The following is a 22378-nucleotide window of genomic DNA, read 5'->3' as shown; positions in this document are numbered from 1 at the left end:
GTTATACCACGTATGTAGGATATATTCTCTAGCTTGATGACCTGTCTGCAAAGAGGGATAGAGCAGGCACCCCCTTGCTAGTTTATATAGTGCACTACTGGATGGCATAGAATACAGAGGAACACCTTCCACATCAATCTGATGTGGCCAGGCTTAAGACATTTATATGTAGTTTCAGAACTTCTGGGATCCATGCTCTTGTACCTGTAGGTGGTGCAAGTGTGCCCACCCAGATGAATCTGTGACTAATGCCTTGGATGCTGACAGGGTCTAGAATGGTAGCCCTTTTTGGGCATGGCCAGGACTCTGCCCTCAGGTCAGCCCCACAAGAATGTGAGAGGGATAAGACTGCCTTGGTCATCTGGCGGTTCATCTGGAAATAGACTGACCTGAGCCATCCTAAGATGAAGTTCATCAAGCGGCATCAAAGAAGTACATGGACACATGTGGCCTAACACAATGTGAGACAAGTCCTTACCATCGTAGTCCAGTATGAGGTTAACGTATCCTGTAACAAGTGATGTGAGAGGAATCTGTCCTATGGCCCTGACACTCATGAAATTTATCTTGGCCCATATGGACTCTATCATCTGTGATGGAATGAGTGATAATTTCTCATAGTTCACCAGGAAGACCAGATGGGCAAACAGAGAGAGTACACTGATGAGGCTTGTCAAGAGTTTCCTGATATGATCTGCCTCTTATCACCCAGTTATCCAGATACAGATAGTTGTGAACACCCATTTTCCTTAGGCTTGCCACCACTATGGCAAGGCATTTTGTAAAGGTTCTTGATGCAGTTGAATGGCTTGACTATAAATCCCAGGTACTTCCTGTGGGAGGGGTGAATGGCAATGCAGAAGTATGCATCCTGTAAGTTCAGAGGCAAAAAACAGTCCTTAGCCTGAAGTGATAAATGATGAAGGCAAATATTATCATACTGAACCTGAGATCATTCATTATCCTAAGATCTAGATTAGGAGGAAACTCTTCCCCCCCCTCCCCCCCCCAAACACACACTTTATTCTTTGGGTGAAGAAATACAGGGAATAGAAGACTCTTCTCCTTTACTCCTGCAGACTCTCTTCCACAGCTTCTAGACTCACAGAGGTGACTTCTTTTTGTCATAGGATCTCATGAGAAGGGTCTCAGAACAGGGACAGGAAAGGGGGATCGGTAGGGAACAGGAAAGGAATTGGATAGAGTAGACATGGGTGACAATACTCAGCACACCATTTATTGGCTATAATTCTCAACCATTCTCGATGGAAAGGAGGGTGATTTCTGAAGATCAGTTCCAGGGTGGTGTTGGTGTTGTTCTTGACATCCCATTCTTCCTCCATCAAACCTGATGCCTCCCTGATGTTTCATAGAGAAGGAGGATGATGAGTGCCTCCAAGAGCACAAGGGTCACTATCTGAGAGGGCATTCCAGTTGGCAACCATGGGAATCAGAGTGTGTTCTCCCTCATTCAGGGAGCTGGCACTGGTAAGTTAAAATGTTAATACCGAGAACCTCAGTGTCTCCCTCAAATTCTACAGGAAATGAAGCACTTCATCCTTCCAGCTACTGAAGAAGTCCATGCCCTTGAAGGGTAGATTCTCTATTGTTGCCTAGACTTCTTTCAGAATCCCAAATGCCTGTAAGCAGGAGGCTTGGTGCCTTGTAACAGCTGTGGCCATGGATTAAGCAGCGACTTCAGACTCATCCACTGCAATTTATAGCACTGTTTTGGCTACCAACTGCCCTTCTTTGATTGTATCTCTTAGCTCCTCCCTGCATTCCCGCAGAAGCTCTGATAAGAAGGTCACTCTTTCTCAAACTCAGAGACAGTACATAGCACACAACAGGTTTGCGATGTGGAATTGGTGTGCATCTGACAAGCCAAGCATGTTGGCCAGAGGTCTAGTTTCTTGGGATGCTTCTCTTTTGGAATCCCCTTGGTGGGCCTGGCCTTTTCTTGGACTGCAGAAACTACAAACAGCCCCAGGGTTGGGTGCATGTAAAAATGTTCAAACTCCTTATGTAGGAGGACTTGGTAGCACTTTTCTACTAGCTTTGAACTCAGGAGAAGCAAGGCCTGTGTGTGTCACAGTCCTTTTGCTGAGTGGAGCTGAGGATATCTAGCAGCTTGGGCGTGTTATCTTGAATCATCCTTGTCTTGATGTCCAAGGCTTCAGCTATCCTTGAGCCAATACTTGGAAGCCCTGAAAGTCATCAACAGCCAGGATTCACATAAAGAATAATGCAAATAAATACTGCTACCCCTACCAGCTAGTCACAAGTTGTCTTCCTTTAATGTGCCATCCTACGCTAAAAAACATCTGTGTAACAGGGGCATTGTGAGCTGCCATGCTTATTGTCTCAAAGATTTTCACATGAAATGTGTGCAATTAATAAGTAACAAATGCTTATAATAATTGCCAGAGCTACAGTCAAGCTGGAATATGACGGTCAAGATACATATGAAGGAAAAAGAAAACAAGTACTTGTTGCACCTTAGAGACTAACCAATTTATTTGAGCATAAGCTTTCATGAGCTACAGCTCACTTCATCGGATGCATACTGTGGAAAGTACAGAAGATCTTTTTATACACATAAACCATGAAAAAATGGGTGTTTACCACTACAAAAGGTTTTCTCTCCCGCCACCCCACTCTCCTGCTGGTAATAGCTTATCTAAAGTGATCACTCTCCTTACAATGTGTATGATAATCAAGGTGGGCCATTTCCAGCACAAATCCAGGGTTTAACAAGAACGTCTGGGGCGGGGGGTGGGGAGGAAAAAACAAGGGGAAATAGGCTTGAATAGAGACTGGGAGTGGCTAAGTCATTATGCAAGGTAACCTAAGTTAATTGTATCCAATTTGCAAATGAATTCCAATTCAACAGTCTCTCTCTAGAGTCTGGTTTTGAAGCTTTTCTGTTGTAATATCACAACTTTCATGTCTGTAATCGCGTGACCAGAGAGATTGAAGTGTTCTCCGACTGGTTTATGAATGTTATAATTCTTGACATCTGATTTGTGTCCATTTATTCTTTTACATAGAGACTGTCCAGTTTGTCCAATGTACATGGCAGAGGGGCACTGCTGGCACATGATGGCATATATCACATTGGTGGATGTGCAGGTGAACGAGCCTCTGATAGCGTGGCTGATGTTATTAGGCCCTATGATGGTGTCCCCTGAATAGATATGTGGGCACAGTTGGCAACGGGCTTTGTTGCAAGGATAGGTTCCTGGGTTTAGTGGTTCTGTTGTGTGGTATGTGGTTGCTGGTGAGTATTTGCTTCAGGTTGGGGGGCTGTCTGTAGGGAAGGACTGGCCTGTCTCCCAAGATTTGTGAGAGTGTTGGGTCATCCTTCAGGATAGGTTGTAGATCCTTAATAATGCGTTGGAGGGGTTTTAGTTGGGGGCTGAAGGTGACGGCTAGTGGCGTTCTGTTATTTTCTTTGTTAGGCCTGTCCTGTAGTAGGTGACTTCTGGGAACTCTTCTGGCTCTATCAATCTGTTTCTTCACTTCCGCAGGTGGGTATTGTAGTTGTAAGAATGCTTCATAGAGATCTTGTAGGTGTTTGTCTCTGTCTGAGGGGTTGGAGCAAATGCGGTTGTATCGTAGAGCTTGGCTGTAGACAATAGATCGCGTGGTGTGGTCAGGGTGAAAGCTGGAGGCATGTAGGTAGGAATAGCGGTCAGTAGGTTTCCGGTATAGGGTGGTGTTTGTGTGACCATCGTTTATTAGCACTGTAGTGTCCAGGAAGTGGATCTCTTGTGTGGACTGGACCAGGCTGAGGTTGATGGTGGGATGGAAATTGTTGAAATCATGGTGGAATTCCTCAAGGGCTTCTTTTCCATGGGTCCAGATGACGAAGATGTCATCAATATAGCGCAAGTAGAGTAGAGGCGTTAGGGGACGAGAGCTGAGGAAGCGTTGTTCTAAGTTAGCCATAAAAATGTTGGCATGCTGTGGGGCCATGCAGGTACCCATAGCAGTGCCGCTGATTTGAAGGTATACATTGTCCCCAAATGTAAAATAGTGCATCCCTCAGTAAACTTTTCTATTGATATACAAGAAGGAATAGGATCCCAATCACTGTCTTATCTCTCTGCTGGTTCTGTAGAAGTCCCAACAGCAACCAGCATAAAAACTCAGTCAATACAGCTAGCTGATACAACTCCTAAATACACCCAGGGAGTGGATTTGTAGACTAAGATGACACCATCTTAGTGTCGGTCCCAGGATATTAGAGAGACAAGGTGGGTGAGGTAATATCTTTTATTGGACCAGCTTCTGTTGATGAGAGAGACAAGCTTCCGAGCTTACACAGAGTTCTCCTTCAGATCTGAGAAATGTACTCTGACCTCCTCCACAAACTGACCTCCCCCACAAACTCCAAACACCAACAACATCCCTCCCACATCACTGCAGAGTTTGTGAAGAAGGTTGGTTGTGTCCTGAAGGAAGCTGGCTCTTTGTGTGCTGTGACACTCTGTGAGTATGTTTCCCAGACCTGAAGAAGAGCTTTATGTAAGCTTGAAAGATTGTCTTGCACATCAATAGAAGTTGGTCCAATAAAAGGTATTACCTCACCCACCTTGTCTCACCATTTTTAAATATATATTTTTCCGTTTAAAATTATACATTAATTCTTAAATACATTAAATAAAAGTCATAGTTTAATTAGAGGGCTATCACAAATATTAGAAAAGACAAGGGGTGGTGGGTGTTAGCCTGGAGGATAGAACCATGAGATTGTGTTTCAGTTACTATCACATATTTGCATTGCAATAACACCCAGGCCCCAGACCCACTGTGTTAGGCACTAGACCAACATATAACAAAGACCCTGCCCCAAAGAGCTTGCAAACAAAATAAGTAAAATGTTCACGTTTAGTTTCATGGTGTGAGGACCGATTATCTATTTTAGCACAGTTACTGTAGGAATAAGAAGTATAATTTATGATTTCCTTACATTATCAATTCTTTGGGAGTAGGGTGTCTCATCCTGTGTGTCTGCACACCACCTTACAAAATGAAACTTTATGACAGCCTGGTGCCTCTGGATGCTACCGCAATGGAAAGAACAACATATTTGATCATTTAAAACAAACAATGCTAACTTTAGAAAAAATCAAGATACATGAAATTTACATGAAAGATGCATTCAGATTCTATGGCTTTTCTCACCCATTAAAAGGGAAAATGAATTTCCTTTTGTTCTATACTGAAAGGGTTATCCCCAGGATCTTTAATGCGATTTACAGATTTTATGTTGCAGATTGTGCATTTTAAATGACTATTTAGTTGCTTTTAAAATAAGATAGAATGAGCCAGAAATTTATTTTAAAAAAAAGTGGAGGTTACTTACTGTAACTGGATGTTCTTCGAGATGTATGGTCTCTATTTGAATTCCACACATGGGAAAGCATGCACACTATTGTGCCAAAGTCCAGAAGCTCTTCCAAGCAATGCCTGTTGTCCCACATATGTACAGTGCATCTCCTTTTGCTCCTGACAGAGGGTATAATAGGCACTACAGGTCAATGCCTTTCTAGTTCCTCTTCTTACTGTAAATCCAACTGGGTCCGAAGCAGAGGGATGGAAGGCAGGTAGTGAAATACAGACAGGGACGAAATGTATCAAAGAACCTTCAGTTATAGTAAGTAACCTCCACTACTTCTGGTGGTGGTCCCTATATGTATCCCACACATGGGTGATTGGCAAACAGCGTTCAGACTGGAGGAGGTGCGAGGAAGCTGGTAGCAAACATATTTGCAATACTGCCAACCCCGTTGGTGCATCTGTGGGCCGGGACATAAACTAGGCAATAGTGCATCAAAAATGTGTGGATTGAATTCCAAGTGGCTGCTCTGCAGATGTCCTGTTGTGGACCTTCTGATAGGGACGCGATAGGGAGCCCAGAGGGAGGAATGTTTGCTAACTTGTAGTGCTCTAAGATGCAGCCTGAGACCAATTTGGAAATGCCCTCGGAGGATATGGCTTGTCCATGCAACCTCTCTACTATGGTGTTAGAATGTCTCAATTTTTTAAAGGGTTTGCTCTTTGCAGGTAGAACATAGGACGCTGAGGGAGTGAAATCTCTTGGGGTGTAGTTGAAGAGAAACCTTTTCTTTGTGAAACATTGTATAAGGTGGGTCCTCCATGATGGTGCCAAGCACACTGACCCTCCTAGCTGAGGTGATAGCAACTCAGAACGCTACTTTCATGGATACATGGGCCATGGTACAAGTCACATGTGTTTGAAAGGTGGACTAGTGAGCTTGGACAGGACAATGTTAATGTCTCATTGAGAGGTAGGTTTAAGCACTGATGGGAATTTCCTGATCAGATCTTTAATAAATCATACTGTAGCTGAGTGAGTAAAGACAGAGCATCCTTCCAGTGGAGAGGGGAAGGCACTAATCACTGTTCTGAAGACACCATATAACTAAAGCACAACCTACTGAATATATTTTGTTTGAAATGTGATGCTAAAAAGGAATTTGGTACAGATTTATCAAATTGTTTTCCGTTTTAAATCCCTTAATTGTTTTCTATCTGCTGTGCAGTGTTTCACCTCAGGCATGGTGAAGATGTTTTTTATGTCACACTTGTCAGTTTCTGTATGAATAAATACAGGTGGATGAATGCATCCCAGTCCTACTTCAGCATAAATAAATTAGCAAATTTTCATAAATAGAAATTATACTAATGAAAAACTGTTTTAAATGATTAATGAACACTGTTTACCATAAATCTGTTTTCTCATTTGCATTTTGAACTTTTGGAATGCTGATTATGGTGTTGTTTTGATCTTGCTAAAGGCACTTGTTTAGGTTCTGAAAAACAAGATAAACTCAATTTGCTGATCTCAATCAGCCAGATGGACCAATGAAAACTCACTTGTTTTTTGAGAAAAAATGAGGCAGTAAAGGAGATTTATTACAAAGTACAACATGAGTATAAATAAATATTTATTTAGCATTCTAAAAATCACAAAGCTACCTCAAGAGATGAACGATCTGCATGCAAATGTAAACTATTTCTAAAACTGATCAAAATACACATCAAGGTGGAATGAATCATAGAAATTAGATGGAAGAGATATATTAGGCTGTCTAAACCATAGCCCTATCAATGCTAGATTATAATTTAAAGCATTTTCTATTTGCCTAGTTTTTGCCTAGTCTTGTTTTAAATGTCCCATATAAGTGAAAGGATATGTAATTGACATACTTATCAGTAAAACTTTTAACAACCTTAACCCCAAAAATAAATGACTTTAAAATGTCATCATCGGGGTGTCACATGGTACCCACACGGAAGATGGCTGCCTAGTCCCGCATCTCCTCACTCCCCACTTATTAATTCATCTCTAATAAATACTGTCCTAACAAATCTGAAATTAAGTTTCTGTCAAACATTTGAATTAGTCCCCTGGATGAACTTCAAACTGTTGAATATGAATTCCAATGAAACAATGAGAGGCAACAAAAGACCTAAGCCTGAATCACCTAAGCAACTGAAGGGGAAGACCACAAGGGCACAGCAGAACATAGCCCAGCCACTGAAAGAATTCCTCACAGACTGGATTCAATCTCCAAACATATTTGTGGCCTCTCTAAGGTTGTATGTGATGTAAAATCCCAAATGTCTCACTTGGAAAATGAGCTACAAAGGACTGCCAATAAAACCAGTGAAATTAAAGAAGAAACTGCCTCCTGAAAGCTTAGACTACACAAACTGGAAGAAAAACAGGACAGCTTAGAAAACAGATCTCAAAGAAATAATCTTCACCTCTTGGCCACTGCTAAGGGTCTAGACCAGATGCGGGCAAACTGCGGCCCGCGGGACCTTCCTGCCCAGCCCCTAAGCTCCCAACTGGGGAGGTTACCCCGGCCCCTCCCCCGCAGCCACGCCGCCGTGCGGGCAGTGCTCCGGGCGGCAGGGCTGCGCGCTCCGGCCGAGCGGCATGGCGGCCAGATATGTTGCTTTGAGTGGCATGGTAAGGGAGCAGGGAGGCGGGTTGGATAAGGGGCAGGGGGTCGCGGGGAGCAGTCAGAGGACAGGGAGCAGGGGGCGGTTGGATGTGGTGGAGGTTATGGGGGGGGCGGTCAGGAGATGGGGGAATTGGATAGGTGTGGGAGTCCTGGGGGGCAGTCAGGGGACAGGGAGCGGTTGGATAGGTGTTGGAGTCCCAAGGGGCCAGTCAGGGATTGGGGGGGTGGATAGGGGTCGGGGCAGTCAGGGGACAGGGAGCAAGGGGGGGGGTCGGATAGGGGGTGGGGTCCTGGAGGAGTGGTTAAGGTCAGGGGGTCTCGGGAGGGGGCTGTCAGGGGACGGGGGGGGTTGGATGGGCTGGAGGTTCTGAGGGGGGCAGTCAGGGTGCAGGGGCAGACTGTTTGGGGAGGCACAGCCTTCCCTAGCCCACCCTCCGTACAGTTTTGCAACCCCGACGTGGCCCTCGGGCCAAAAAGTTTGCCCACCCCTGGTCTAGACTGAGGAGAAAGATATTATAAAAGTGAAAGCAGTTATAAAAAAATGTATGTAACATATGTAACAAATGGAAAAAAGGGCAAGTTGATTAGTAATGAATACAAAACAGAAGCTAGGAACTGTAGAAAATTGATAACTGAAGCAAAAATGCACCAGGAGAAAAATATGTCCAGCAGTGATAAGAACAATAACAAGGAGCGTTTCAAGTATTTAGGTGCAAAAGGATTCCTAACAGTAGTATTGCTCCATTATTAGATGGAAATGGTAGAACTGTCCATGATAATGCAGAAGAGGCAGAAGTGTTCAATAAATATTTCTGTTCTGTATTTGGGAAAAAGCCAGATGATGTAGTCAGATCATATGATAATGATGATAACGCACTTTCCATTCAAACAGTAACTCAGGAGGATGTTAAACAGCAGTGACTAAAGCTAAACATTTATTAAATCAGCAGCTCTGCATCCAAGTTTTTTAAAAGAGCTAGCCAAGTAGATTGCTGGACCATTAATGCTGATTTTCAGTAGCTCTCGGAACACTAGAGAAGTTCCAGAAGACTGGACGAAAGCTATTGTGCCAATGTATTTAAAAGGTAAACAGGATGACCTGAGTAACTATAGGCCTGTCTTCCTAACACTGAGCATGGGCATAATAATTTAACAGCTTATACAGGACTTGATTAATAAAGCATTAAAAGAGGGTAATATGATTAATGTCAATGGCTTGTCAAATTAACTTGATACATATATTTTAAATGATATTACAAGTTTGGCTAAAAACGTAATAGTGTTGATGTACTATTTTTAAACTTCTGTCGGGCATTTGACCACTCCCCCAGGACCCCACCCCCTATCCAACCCCCCCTTGCTCCCTGTCTCCTGACTGCCCCGACCCCTTTCCACCCCCCGCAACCTCTGCTCCTATGAAAGTTATGTGCGGAGTCAGTTGTAATGATGACTTGTCCAAATTTAATTTCAGGCCTAGATGGGAGGAAGTCTGATGACTAGGATGATGTGTTGGACCTGGTTGCTTGATGGTGCATAAACTAGACTGTCGTCCAGATAAGGAAAAATCTGAAAGTCCAAGCAACCGAGGTGGGCTGCTACTACAGCTATGCATGTGGTGCAGACCACTGGGACTGATAAACTGAACGGAAGTACCATGTAGTGGTACTGGATGGTGCGCACCATAAACTGAAGATAAATCATGTGGCAAAGATTCATTGCCAAGTGTAAGCATGAGTCTCATAAATCGAGGTCAGCATACCAATCTCTAGGGAAGGGATAAAAGAAGAGAGGATAACCATTCTGAACTTGATTTTCTTGATAAAGTAGTTCAGCTTTTATAGAGCTAGAATGGGACAGAGGCCACCAGATTTCTTTGGGACCAGTAAGTACTGGGAATAGAAGCCTTTTCCTCTATGCTGGTAAGGATTTTCTTCTGTAGCTCTTCATTCTAGAAGACAGCATAATTCTCATGAGAAGGGTCCCTGAAAAGGGATGGGGAACGGGAAGGAGATGCCTTGGATAACATATCCCTCTTTTACTGTGCTAAGTACCCACTTGGCCTATGTGATGTTTTCCAAAGCATAATAAAGGGAAAGACATGATCCAAAGGGAGGAGATATAATCAGAGCGCTGTCATCGACTGAGAAGTAAAAATAAATGCTTTGAGGCTGCAGTTGTGTTCGAGGTCAGAACGGCCTGTCACAGCCAAAGATGGCTGGTGACATGGAGGAGTGTTAACCTTCTCTTAGAAACATACTGAGGCCTCTGATAGAAAGAGGGTATGGAATAAGCTTATGGGCTAAACAGTTTTCATAGCTGGAGTGTAAACTCCTAGTGAGTGAAGTGTTGCATTAGAGTTTTTCAGTGCACACACAGCATCGACTGTTTTGGCAGAAAACAACTTAGACTTCTCAAAAGATAAATCTTCTATTGTACGCTGCAACTTCTTTGGAATGCCAGAAACTTGCAACCAGGACTAATGTTTCACAAAGACTGCAGTGGTAAGGCAGTGTCAACAGCATCTATGGCTGCCTGAAGACATGTACAAGCTGCAGACTGACCCTCAGAAACCAAAGATAGAAACTGGCCCCTATACTGCTCTGGCAACTTGTCAGCAAACTTGGAAATGATAGAGAAATAATAAAATTATTTTTAGATAAAACTGATAACTGGCAACCCTTATTTCAAATGTGGAAGTGCAAAAATTCTTACAAATCGTATAAATCTAATCTATTACATTCCTTACCCTTTGGAGTGGCTTTAGATTGGGATTAGTGGCTGTGATCAGTAAAGAATAAGGAACTGGGAGGTTAAAGAAATCACCAAAGTCTTGATATCATGAGTCCACTTTCTTATCCTTACAAGGTATATAAGACACGGTCTGCCAGAGAACCTTTGCAACAATTTCCATCCCACCATCAACCTCAGCCTGGACCAGTCAACACAAGACATCCACTTCCCGGACACTAGGTGCTAAGAAGTGATGGTCACATAAACACCACCCTATACCGGAAACCTACTGACCGCGATACCTACCGACATGCTTCCAGCTTTCACCCTGACCACACCACACGAGCCATTGTCTACAGCCAAGCTCTACGATACAACTGCATTTGCTCCAACCCCTCAGACAAACACCTATAAGATCTCTATCAAGCATTCTTACAACTACAATACCCACCTGCTGAAGAGAAGAAACAGACTGACAGAGCCAGAAGAGTACCCAGAAGTTAGTTACTACAGGACAGGCCCAACAAAGAAAATAACAGAACGCCACTAGCCATCACCTTCAGCCCCCAACTAAAACCTCTCCAACGCATCATCAAGGATCTAAAACCTATCCTGAAGGATGACCCATCACTCTCACAGATCTTGGGAGATAGGCCAATCCTTGCTTACAGACAGCCCCCCAACCTGGAGCAAATACTCACCAGCAACCACACACCACACAACAGAACCACTAACCCAGGAACCTATCCTTGCAACAAAGCCCGTTGCCAACTGTGTCCACATATCTATTCAGGAGACACCATTATAGGGCCTAATCACATCAGCCACACTATCAGAGGCTCATTCATCTGCACATCTACCAATGTGATATTTGCCATCATGTGCCAGCAATGCCCCTCTGCCATGTACATTGGCCAAACTGGACAGTCTCTATGTAAAAGAATAAATGGACACAAATCAGATGTCAAGAATTATAACATTCAAAAACCAGTCGGAGAACACTTCAATCTCTTTGGTCACTCGATTACAGACCTAGAAGTGGCAATTCTTCAACAAAAAAACTTCAAAAGCAGACTCCAACGAGAGACTGCTGAATTGGAATTAATTTGCAAACTGGATACAATTAACTTAGGCTTGAATAAAGACTGTGAATGGTTGGGTAATTACACAAAGTAAAACTATTTCCCCATGTTTATTGCACCCCTTCCTCCCCCCACTGTTCCTCAGATGTTCTTGTCAACTGCTGGAAATGGCCCACCTTGATTATCACTACAAAAGGTTTTTTCCCACCCCCCCGCTCTCCTGCTGGTAATAGCTCACCTTACCTGATCACTCGTTACAGTCTGTATGGTAACACCCATTGTTTCATGTTCTCTGTGTATATAAATCTCCCCACTGTATTTTCCACTGAATGCATTCGATGAAGTGAGCTGTAACTCACGAAAGCTTATGCTCAAATAAATCTGTTAGTCTCTAAGGTGCCACAAGTCCTCCTTTTCTTTTTGTGGATACAGACTAACTTGGCTGCTACTCTGAAACCTTTGCTAGGTCTAGTAAGTCTTCACTCACAGGAAGGGCAACCCTTCCTGGAGTATGAGTGTGTAAAATATCCAGAAGGATGTGTGGACTCTATACAATCTTCGCCTGGACCCCTAAAGAGGTAGCCACCCTCCCCATGAGATCCTGGAAAACTTTGAAGTCTTCTCTGGGAGAGGTGTTGACTCCAGAATAACCACTTCATATGTTGAAGAAATGTGGAGAGGAATGTCTAATGACTCCTCCAATAATTCTCTGTCCTCCATTGGGTCCAGCACAGCAAATTGAGGAATAGTAGCAGGATGCTGAGAAGATAACTCCTGCAATAAAGAAGAAGGAGACTTCCTCCTAGAAAGTGAAAGAAACACAGTTCTAGACTCTCTGTGGTCTGCCCAAGACCAATAAGGCTATGGAGGGTATGGCATAGATGGAGTCATCCATGGGGCACCCTAAGTTGGAGTCTCCCTGTAGGGAACCCAATCCTGATCTTTACATCAAGTATTGGAAGACCTGGAAGGAGAAACAGGCTCTTCCCTTTCAGAGTCTGAAGAAGAAACAAACTTCTTCAGAATAGGGAGGAGCAGTTCTCAGTGGGGTCCTAGGTGGTCTTCGCATTGGAGATCAACAAAGCTCAAGAACAGGCAATGGCTAGGGTAGTCAGAAAGGTGATGAAGTCAGTGACAACACTGAAGACATAACCAGAGTGTGTGTTGTCAGTGCCCGTGTGTCACTGGTGCTAGTGTAACAGAGTGGGTCGACAGTGCTGGGTGTGTCAATGGAGTAAACAATGCACAGGGCTGCATCAAAGGAGAGTCAGGTGGGGAAAGACAAAAAAGATCTTTTGCCAACAAGAAGGCATGCAGAGTAGAAGCGTATTAGTGCTGAAGCACACGGAATCAGCTGAGGAGTGGAAGGAGGAGCTGGCAGAGGTGACAACACCAATCTTCATGGCCCCAACAGTGCCATCTCAGACAGGGCCACTGAGTATTTAGATTTGTGAGACTTCAAACCTATACCAGAGATTTAGAGGAAGATTTTCTTGAAGGAGACTGAGCCGTAGAGGAACATTTGGAATGCTTTGAATTTGACTGAGAAGATGAAGTGTGATGTCTGTCACCCAACTTGTGCTTTGAGTAAAAATCTGCTGGAGGGGTGCTCCACATGAATTCAGAGTCCCGTCTATCACTATCAGTGCCTGATTCAGATGCAGGTCACATCACCTCTTTCAGAGGTGAATATTCAGACAACTGTGTCTTTGTTTTTTTTAGTTCTGGTGGGGAAGTGTAGCGGGGTGGTCACTCGCTCGTGCCCTGAAGGGCTTGAAACCAGCCCTGGGAGGGGGCTGAGGCTGTGAGACGGCTGCTGCTGGGGAAAGCAGCAAGCCTTGGCTGATTGGGGAAACAGCCACAGCTGCGGCAATGCCCCATTCAGACCGCAGCTGGGCCTATAAAAAGCCAGTGAAGCCAGGAGCTGAGAGGACTCTCCCTCTAGCTCTTGAGGGAGAAGGGCCTGGCTGCCTGGGAGCCGAGAAAGGTACCTAGAGTGGAGCAGGGCTGAGGAAAGGCTAGAGGAGCTGGGGAGCTCCAGCCTGGAGAACCCCCAGGCTGCAGGTCTTGATAAAGGCCAGGACAGGTACTGGGGTTGCAGAGGCTGCAGTCCAGGATAGGCAAAGGCAGCAGGTCGAAACCCCCCTTTTGCCAATGATAAATGGCTTATATACTGCAGTCTGCCCCAGTGAGCGGGGGCTAGATGGTGACCTGCAGTAGCCATATACGAGGCGAGGTGGGGATAGGGGGTTGGGGGTTCCCCTGGGAGGGGACACCCAGAGACTGTGGGGGTACTGCCAGGGGGCAGCACCCCAGGGAAAGGCGCACGGAGGTGCCAGCAACAGGCGCTCTGGAGGCTGGTGAGATAATTGCCTGGACGACCAGCAGGAGGCGACGTAGAGGTGAGTCTCACATCACTACAGGAGGGAAGTGTAAATGGGACATTAGTCCCTCACTTGTCCCTCACCTAGACAGGTCAAACAACTGCCGATCAGAAAATTATTTGATATATTTTTGCAATTAAACAAAGAATGCAGTATGCAATATGTACTTTAATACTGCTGCTCAATAACAACCAAAAAGATGAGGGCACTAGGATTATTACAGCATGTCACCCAATTCCAGTGCAAGACTCTCATCCATGTTATCAGGAAGTGTTTAAATATTTTAATAGCTGCCAGAAGGTTGAATCTATTAGCAATATGATATGGGAGATTTGGTTGAACAGAAATTTTTCATAGCAAGGATTGTTTTTGAAATGTTGTCGAATGAGCAAGACATGGAACGTCACATAAAGACTCTTGGTATCTATTTCTAGCTATGCCTCTGACTTCTTATGGCAAGTCATTTTCAATTTACTGTGGTTCAGCTTACTCATCATTAGAAATATATAATATTGCGAACCCATGTCACAGCAGTTCTGTGCATTTTCAATAATTAGTGATAACAAAGCATCTGAAATCTCTGGATGGAAGGCACTATATATGTGTAATGTATTATTATTATTGTATTATTATTATAATCATCTGTATCTCACGAAAGCTTATGCTCAAATAAATTTGTTAGTCTCTAAGGTGCCACAAGTACTCCTTTTCTTTTTGCATATTATTAGGGAACCTTAAAGGGCCAAAGCCCCAGAACAAAATAAGTCTATAATGAAACAGACCACTCCAAGAAGGGTTGGGGAGGGAGAGATGTGCAATAAAGTCAAGTGCAAAATACTTCATTTAGGAAGGAAAAATCAAATGCACAACTGCAAAATGGGGAAAACTGGTTCGGCGGTAGTATTGCTGAAAAGGATCTGTACGTTATAGTGGAAGTGTCCAGTTCTAGGGCCACGCTTTTGGAAAGATGTGGAAAAATTTTAGAGACTCCAGAGGAGAGCCACAAAAATGATAAAAGGTTTAGAAAACCTGACTAATGAGGAAAGGTTAGAAAAACTGGGCTAATTTAACCTTGAGAAAAGACGACTGAGGGGAAGTACCTGAAATCAGCCTTCAAATATGTTAAGGGTTGTTATAAAGAGAACAGTGAATAATTGTTCGCCATGTCTACTGAAGGTAGGACAAAAAAGTAATGGGCCTAATCTGCAGTAGGGAGATTTAGGTTAGATTTTAGGAAAAAAACTGTAATTAAGTTCTGGAAAAAGGCTTCCAGGGAGCACTCCCTATCATTAGAGGATTTTAAAAGCAGGTTGGATGAACAGCTATCAGGGATGGTCTAGATTTACTTGGTCCTGCCTGAGTGCCTGGGCCTGGATTTGATGAATTCTCAAGGTCCTTTCCAGTCCTACATTTCTAATATTCTAAGCATAACTTTAAAAAATATTCTCAGCATTTTTAAGGCTAAATCATGATTTCATTACCACTTTGCAGACTTTGCTTTTGGAGAGAACTAATCTAATTTTATATAACACCAACCTTCACTGCTCTTCTGCTTTCCCCAAAAGTTGGGAAAATAGACAGGATTTGCAGCATGCCCATATGACTCAGATTAAGACAACCATTATATTAAGACCTGAACATCGTGAAAAATCTAAATAAAATGTAGTGTAATTAATTTTAAGAAGTCTATAATTATGTTAAGTTCTAGTTGTTTTCCCTTTCAGTAACCTCATTAAATGGTGATATAAATTATAAAATAAAATGGGTCATAAGGCTGATATAGATATAAATCAAGCATGTATTAAAGGATATAATTTTCCAGCAAACGTCTAACTTGCTGTTGATCTCCAGCCCTTTTGCCTGCTGTCTCTCTTCTTCCAGTTGCTTTGGGTTTGCAAACTGTATCCTTTCACCAGGGGAATCTGGCAAACTCTCAAAATTAAACTTGTCAACCTGGATAGCCATACTGAGATGAAAAAAAAGGAAGAAAAGAAAAGAATCGTCAATACAGCAATTTTGTGGGAATGTCTCCCGCAGATCATTTCACAGACCTTTACCAAACCAAACAAAAAGGTATTATATATTGCTTCAGTCAGAATAATCTGGATCACAATGATGCATTAATATTATGATTTATGGTACAGAATACTGAAAGCAAGTTATGATCAAAGATCCATATTGGTAACTTAAGAAAATACTGGGTATTCCTTCATCCCTGAAACCTGATCACTTCACTGGGGCTCCTCAAAAGCTCAACAAACCTGCCACCAGAAAACCTACCAGCAGGACTTACTTTTCCAAAGTGATGAAGATACATAGGATGCAATAAAAATATTTGGACAAACAGTTACACCCCTAAAACTTAGTTCAGCAGAGATAATATTTTCTTCATTTCAGTTTTTTAACTTATTTCAGTTCAGTTCAATGACTTAATTCAAAGTTAAGAAACCAAGTTTGAGTTGAAAACCCAGGAAATCTTGTTTTCCTCTTTCAGTCTCTGAATCAAAAATGAGAGAGGATGAGAACTACTAATTCTAAAATCTTGAAATACATGGCAACCACACAAACAGTTCAATCCACTAACTATAGATAATACTTGCTTGTTTAATAAATCAGTTAGCTTTAAATGAAACATATGTTGTGATAAATGTTTTCTTCTAGGTATTCAACATATTAAGGTTGTATTATTTAATTTAAAAAATTAAAATGCTGTTTTGTGTTTTTTCACTGAATTTCCATCCAAATAGAGCTTGACACAAATCACCAGTAAAAAAAAAAATTTTAGTAAATAAGAAATGTGTTATTCATTTTCTAACATACTAAAAATTTAAAAATTAAGACCATGAATAAATGAAAGTTAAGCCATATAACTGCTTAAATAAAAATGTATAGACATAGTGTATCCTCCCGGTTAGCAAAAGGAAGCACCAAATTTAATGTAAAGGCTATATTTAGTAGCAAATCAACATGCTTTAATGGTTTTCAACCATGAGACTCAATCTTTCTTAGGAAAATAACTAAAATGTGCACATGCAAAAAAAAAAGTTTAAAAAAATTATTTAAATCAAGGTTTCTTGTAGCTTATTTAAATCATAATTAAAATTGATTTAAACAAATCCAACCTGCTTAAAATATGAGTACGCTAGTAAGAAAACAATATAAATTACATTTTAGCAACTCAACCACATGTAGCATCAAAGTAAATGTAAAAGAAAACCAAAACAAGAAAAAAAAATTGTAGGAATGTAAACATTTGTCCCTGAAATTAATTTTGACATGTTTACAAATTGTGCAAAGGAAATTTCTAACTTTTGTTTCCTTCAAAAATTTTACTTATGAAACTCATAACTTAAAACAGTGGTGGGGAACCTATGGCCACTGCTTCATTTCATCTAGCCTGTGGCAATTCTCTGCGCCACGGGCCAGAAGCCCCAAGCCTCGGTGCCCCCCTGCAGGGCTGGAGCCATGAGCACTGCCTCACCCCACTGTGGGGGGAAGCTATTGTTGCCAGGCCATTAAAAGTTCAGTAGGCTCCATGCAGCTCCCAGAAGCAACCAGCATGTCCCTGCAGCCCCTAAGAGCAGGGGCAATCAGGGAAGCTCCATGCGCTGCCCCTGCCCCCAGCGCCAGCTCTGCAGCTCCCATTGGCCGTGGTTCCCGGCCAATGGGAGCTACGGGGGTGTCACCTGCAGGCACAGGCAGTACACACTGCGCAGAGCCCCCTGACCCCTCCACCTAAGGGGCCGGACATGGCGGCCGCTTCTGGGAACAGTGCGGAGCCCTGACAGGCAAGGAGCTTGCCTTAGCCCCGCTGTGCCACTGACCAGGAACCACATCAGGTAAGTGCCGCCTGGCCAGAGCCCACACCCCAAACCCCCTGCCCCAGGCCAGAACCCCCTCCTATACCCTAACTCCCTCCCAGACCCCGCATCCCCACCTGTACCCCCAAACATCTGCCCCAGGTCAGAACCCCCTCCCGCATCCCAAACCCAAGCCTCCTCCCAGAGCCTGCACCCCAACCCTCTACCTCAGCCCTGATCCCCATCCTGTACCCTAACTCCCTCCCAGAACCCAAACCACCTCCCACATCTCAACCCCCACCCCAGCCCCGAGCTTGCTCCTGCACTCCAAACCTCTTGGACCCAGCCCAGAGCCCCCTCATGCATCCCAAACCCCTGGCACCAGCCCCAAGCCATAGCCTGTATCCCCAGCCAGCGTCCACAGCCCAACCGCCTGCCCCAGCCCAGAGCCCCCTCCTGCACCTTGAACCCCTCATTTCTAGCCCCACTCTGGATCCTAGGGGAAGCCCCAAGCTTCCACCCTTCCCCCCCCCCAGGGCTGTGTGTGGCCCACAACTGATTTTTTATGTGGGTCAGTGGTCCCTGATAGAAAAAGGTTCCCCACCCCTGATGAAACTGCCACTGAACACTGACATGCCTCTGCACATAGATGAACAAATGAGGACCCCAGCACCTCAACAAGTCACTTTATAACATGAATAAAAGACTCCAGGGTGCAGACATGCTGTTTAATATAACTATGCCAAAAGTAGCTTCTCACACACACACACACACTCACAAATTTCCTAACATAAACCTACACATTTTGTAAATGCAAAACCTACACATTTACTCATGCACATGAGATAACTGCAAAAGTACCCAATTTCCATGCAGCCATGCAGATTTTGTACATTAATACATTTGTAAGCAAAACTTATGAAGTCCATAGCTTCAGCATCTCTCAACGCATCTCAGGCACTACTAGTAACATTTGTAACATCTTATGGTAATAGTAAAACAAACAAATAATTAGTAAAATAATTACTTTAACAAACACATGGTGAGCCATGAAAACAAAATATTATAGTATAGTGTGTGCTAAACAATCAGATATTAAACTATAAACAAAAATTAGATAAAAAACAAGGATTTACACCTTTCTAAATGTCGTGTGAAATGGGTTTTCCTGGATCCAATAAAACGGGTTTCCTGTCAAAGCATCATGAATAAGAAGCACTTTCTGAAATGGACTGCTATGGAAAATTAATTAATAAAGAATTAAAAGACACTACTTTGGACAACAACAACAGTCATGAAACTGGTTTTCAAAGCTTCTCTGATGCGCAGCGCTTCCTGCTGTGTTCTTCTAACCGCCCTGGTGTCTGGCTGCGCGTATTCAGCGGACAGGCGATTTGCCTCAACCTCCCACCCCACCATAAACGTCTCCCCCTTACTCTCACAGAGATTGTGGAGCACACAGCAAGCACCAATAACAATGGGAATATTGGTTTCACTGAGGTCTGAGCAAGTCAGTAAACTGCGTCAGCGACCCTTTAAACATCCAAATGCACACTCTACCACCATTCTGCACTTACTCAGTCTATAGTTGAACAGCTCCTTACTGCTGTCCAGGGTGCCTGTGCATGGCTTCATGAGCCAGGGCATTAAGGGGTAGGCTGGGTCCCCAAGGATAACTATAGGCATTTCAACATCCCCAATAGTTATTTTCTGGTCTGGGAAGTAAATCCCTTCCTGCAGCCATTTAAACAACCCAGAGTTCCTGAAGACGCGAGCATCATGAAACCTTCCCGGCCATCCCGAGGGGAGGGATAGCTCATTGGTTCGAGCATTGGCCTGCTAAACCCAGGGTTGTGAGTTCAATCCTTGAGGGGGACATTTAGGGATCTGGGGCAAAAATTGGGGATTGGTCCTGCTTTGAGCAGGGGGTTGGACTAGATGACCTCCTGAGGTCCCTTCCAAACCTGATATTCTATGACTCTATGACTTCTATCCCACGTTGATGTTGGTGAAACGTCCCTTGTGATCCACCCGTGCTTGCAGTACCATTGAAAAGTACCCCTTGCGGTTTATGTACTGGCTTCCCTGGTGGTCCGGTCCCAAGATAGGGATATGTGTTCCGTCTATAACTCCATCACAGTTAGGGAATCCCATTGCAGCAAAGCCATCCACTATGAACTGCACATTTCCCAGAGTCACTACCTTTGGTAGCAGCAGCTCAGTGATTGTGTTGGCTACTTGCATCACAGCAACCCTCACAGTAGATTTATCCACTCCAAATTGATTACCGACTGACCGGTAGCTGTCTGGCGTTGCAAGCTTCCACAGGGCTATTGCCATTCACTTGTGAACTGTGAGGGCTGCTCTCATCTGGTATTCTTGCACTTCAGGGCAGGGGAAAGCAAGTCACAAGTTCCATGAAAGTGCCCTTACGCATGCGAAAGTTTCGCAGCCACTGGGAATCATCCCAAACCTGCAACACTATGCGGTCCCACCACTCTGTGCTTGTTTCCCGGGCCCAGAATCGGCGTTCCACGGCATGAGCCTGCCCCAGTAATACCATGATCTCCAAATTGCGGGGAAACACGGTTTTAGAGAAATCTGTGTTCATGTCTTCATCACCACGCTGCCGTTGCCTCCTCGCCTGGTTTTTCAGGTACTGGTTCTGCATAAACTGCACGATAATGCGCAAGGTATTTACAATGGTCATAACTGCTGCGGTGAGCTGAACAGGCTCTATGCTTGCCGTGGTATGGCGTCTGCTCGGGCAATCCAGGGAAAAGGGCGCAAAATGATTGTTTGCTGTTGCTTTCACGGAGGGAGGGAGGGTTGACTGACGACATTTACCCATAACCACCCACGACAAATTTTTGGCCCCATCAAGCATTGGGAGCTCAGTCCAGAATTCCAATGGGCAGCGGGGACTGCAAGAACTATGGGATAGCTACCCACAGCGCACCGCTCGGAATGTCGACGCTTGCCACGGTACTGTGGACACACACCGCCGAATTAATGTGCTTAGTGTGGACGCATGCACTCAACTTTATACAATCTGTTCCCAAAAATTGACTTCTGTAAAATCAGAGTACTTTCATAGTGTAGACATGGCCTAAGACACATTCTGCTATATCTAGGGTTTTTCTCTAATTCTAGATTTGGAATCCTTACTTAATTTATCATTTCTATCTGCAGTGAGAGTCACTGCACTACTGTCCCTCTTTGTTTTCAAAATCTGTTAGCATTTTGTAAGGCGTACTAGTACCTAAGTACAAACAAGAAGAGGAAACAAATGGCTGTAGAGCAGTTATTCATTTTTTGTCAAAAGCTATTGCATGAAAGGCCCAGATTGCAAGGTTATGCTTAGGCTTGGCAGAATTCTATTTTTTTAATTGACTGATAATATTGATCTTAATTTTTAATAATTTTTTCTATTAGTATCCATATACATTTTCTCAGCTGTGGAAATTATGGGGTGGGTCAGTCAATTATCTAATGACAGTAGACACACTGATTCAAAAAAATAAAGTTTTATAACAGTTAAAACAAATATTAACATTATATATCAAAATATACAAAGTAAATATCCTTAAATCAAACTCTTAAGTTCACAAGCAGCATTTTGTTTACTTTGCCAATCTTTAAATTTCAACTTTCATCAATGGAAATACGTTTTCATTGGTTTGTGTGTGTATGGCGATATTGATGTTTACCAACATTTAACAACAAAAATTTAATCCTTCCCAAGCCTAGTTATGCTATACAGGAAATCATGGCCTTAACAGTAACCACAGTTCAGGGGAAATCTGAAATGTGAAGCCAACAAGACCCCCAAATCCCAGGACTTAAAAAAATGTACACCTGCTTTGAAAAAAGGAACTAGAATTTCATTTTAACCTACTTTACCTTGAATGAGCAATTCAATTTTCTGAGAGGAGAAGGTTTTAATAACTCATGAGATATTTGCATAAAGATACTGCATTATGTAAAACAATATCCACTGCCAACACTGCACATGGGAAACAGATTTTTTTTCCCCTTTTTAGTTCTCTAAGGATAACCTTGCTGGTGAGGGAGAGAAGAATGAATTGACAACAGTTTTCATGAATAATGAAACATTCATGTTTTGAAGCTACTGGTTTTAGTCATGAAATAAGTCCACATTATTTTGACAGCTGCTCAGATGATAAAGTAGTATTACAGGGATGTAAATTAGTCAAATATAAATTAAATGAATGACTAGGAAATGAAAATCAGCTCATGTGCAACATGGATATATCTGCATGGTGCGGTGCCATGGCACTTGTCAGTGTTACTTAAGGAAAATATAACAAACCTTCCAAAACTGTAGAGAGTAGTTAGTTAAATGTCAGTAAACCAAC

General features: G+C 43.2%; 1 protein-coding gene across 3 annotated transcripts in view; it reads right to left on the bottom strand.

The window, feature by feature from the left end:
• The window catches only part of TRAPPC9 (trafficking protein particle complex subunit 9), an 816338-nt gene that overhangs the window by 364609 nt on the left and 429351 nt on the right, over positions 1–22378 (bottom strand). For all 3 annotated transcript variants that reach the window (XM_077809757.1, XM_077809756.1, XM_077809758.1), the window contains exon 20: positions 16012–16165. In XM_077809757.1, coding sequence (XP_077665883.1) covers positions 16012–16165 — 154 coding nt within the window. The remainder of the gene's footprint in view (positions 1–16011; positions 16166–22378) is intronic.

Source organism: Eretmochelys imbricata, chromosome 2 (assembly GCF_965152235.1).
Source record: "Eretmochelys imbricata isolate rEreImb1 chromosome 2, rEreImb1.hap1, whole genome shotgun sequence".
In the NCBI taxonomy this organism is placed as follows: Eukaryota; Metazoa; Chordata; order Testudines; family Cheloniidae; genus Eretmochelys; species Eretmochelys imbricata.
This window is presented reverse-complemented; position numbering and strand designations above follow the sequence as displayed.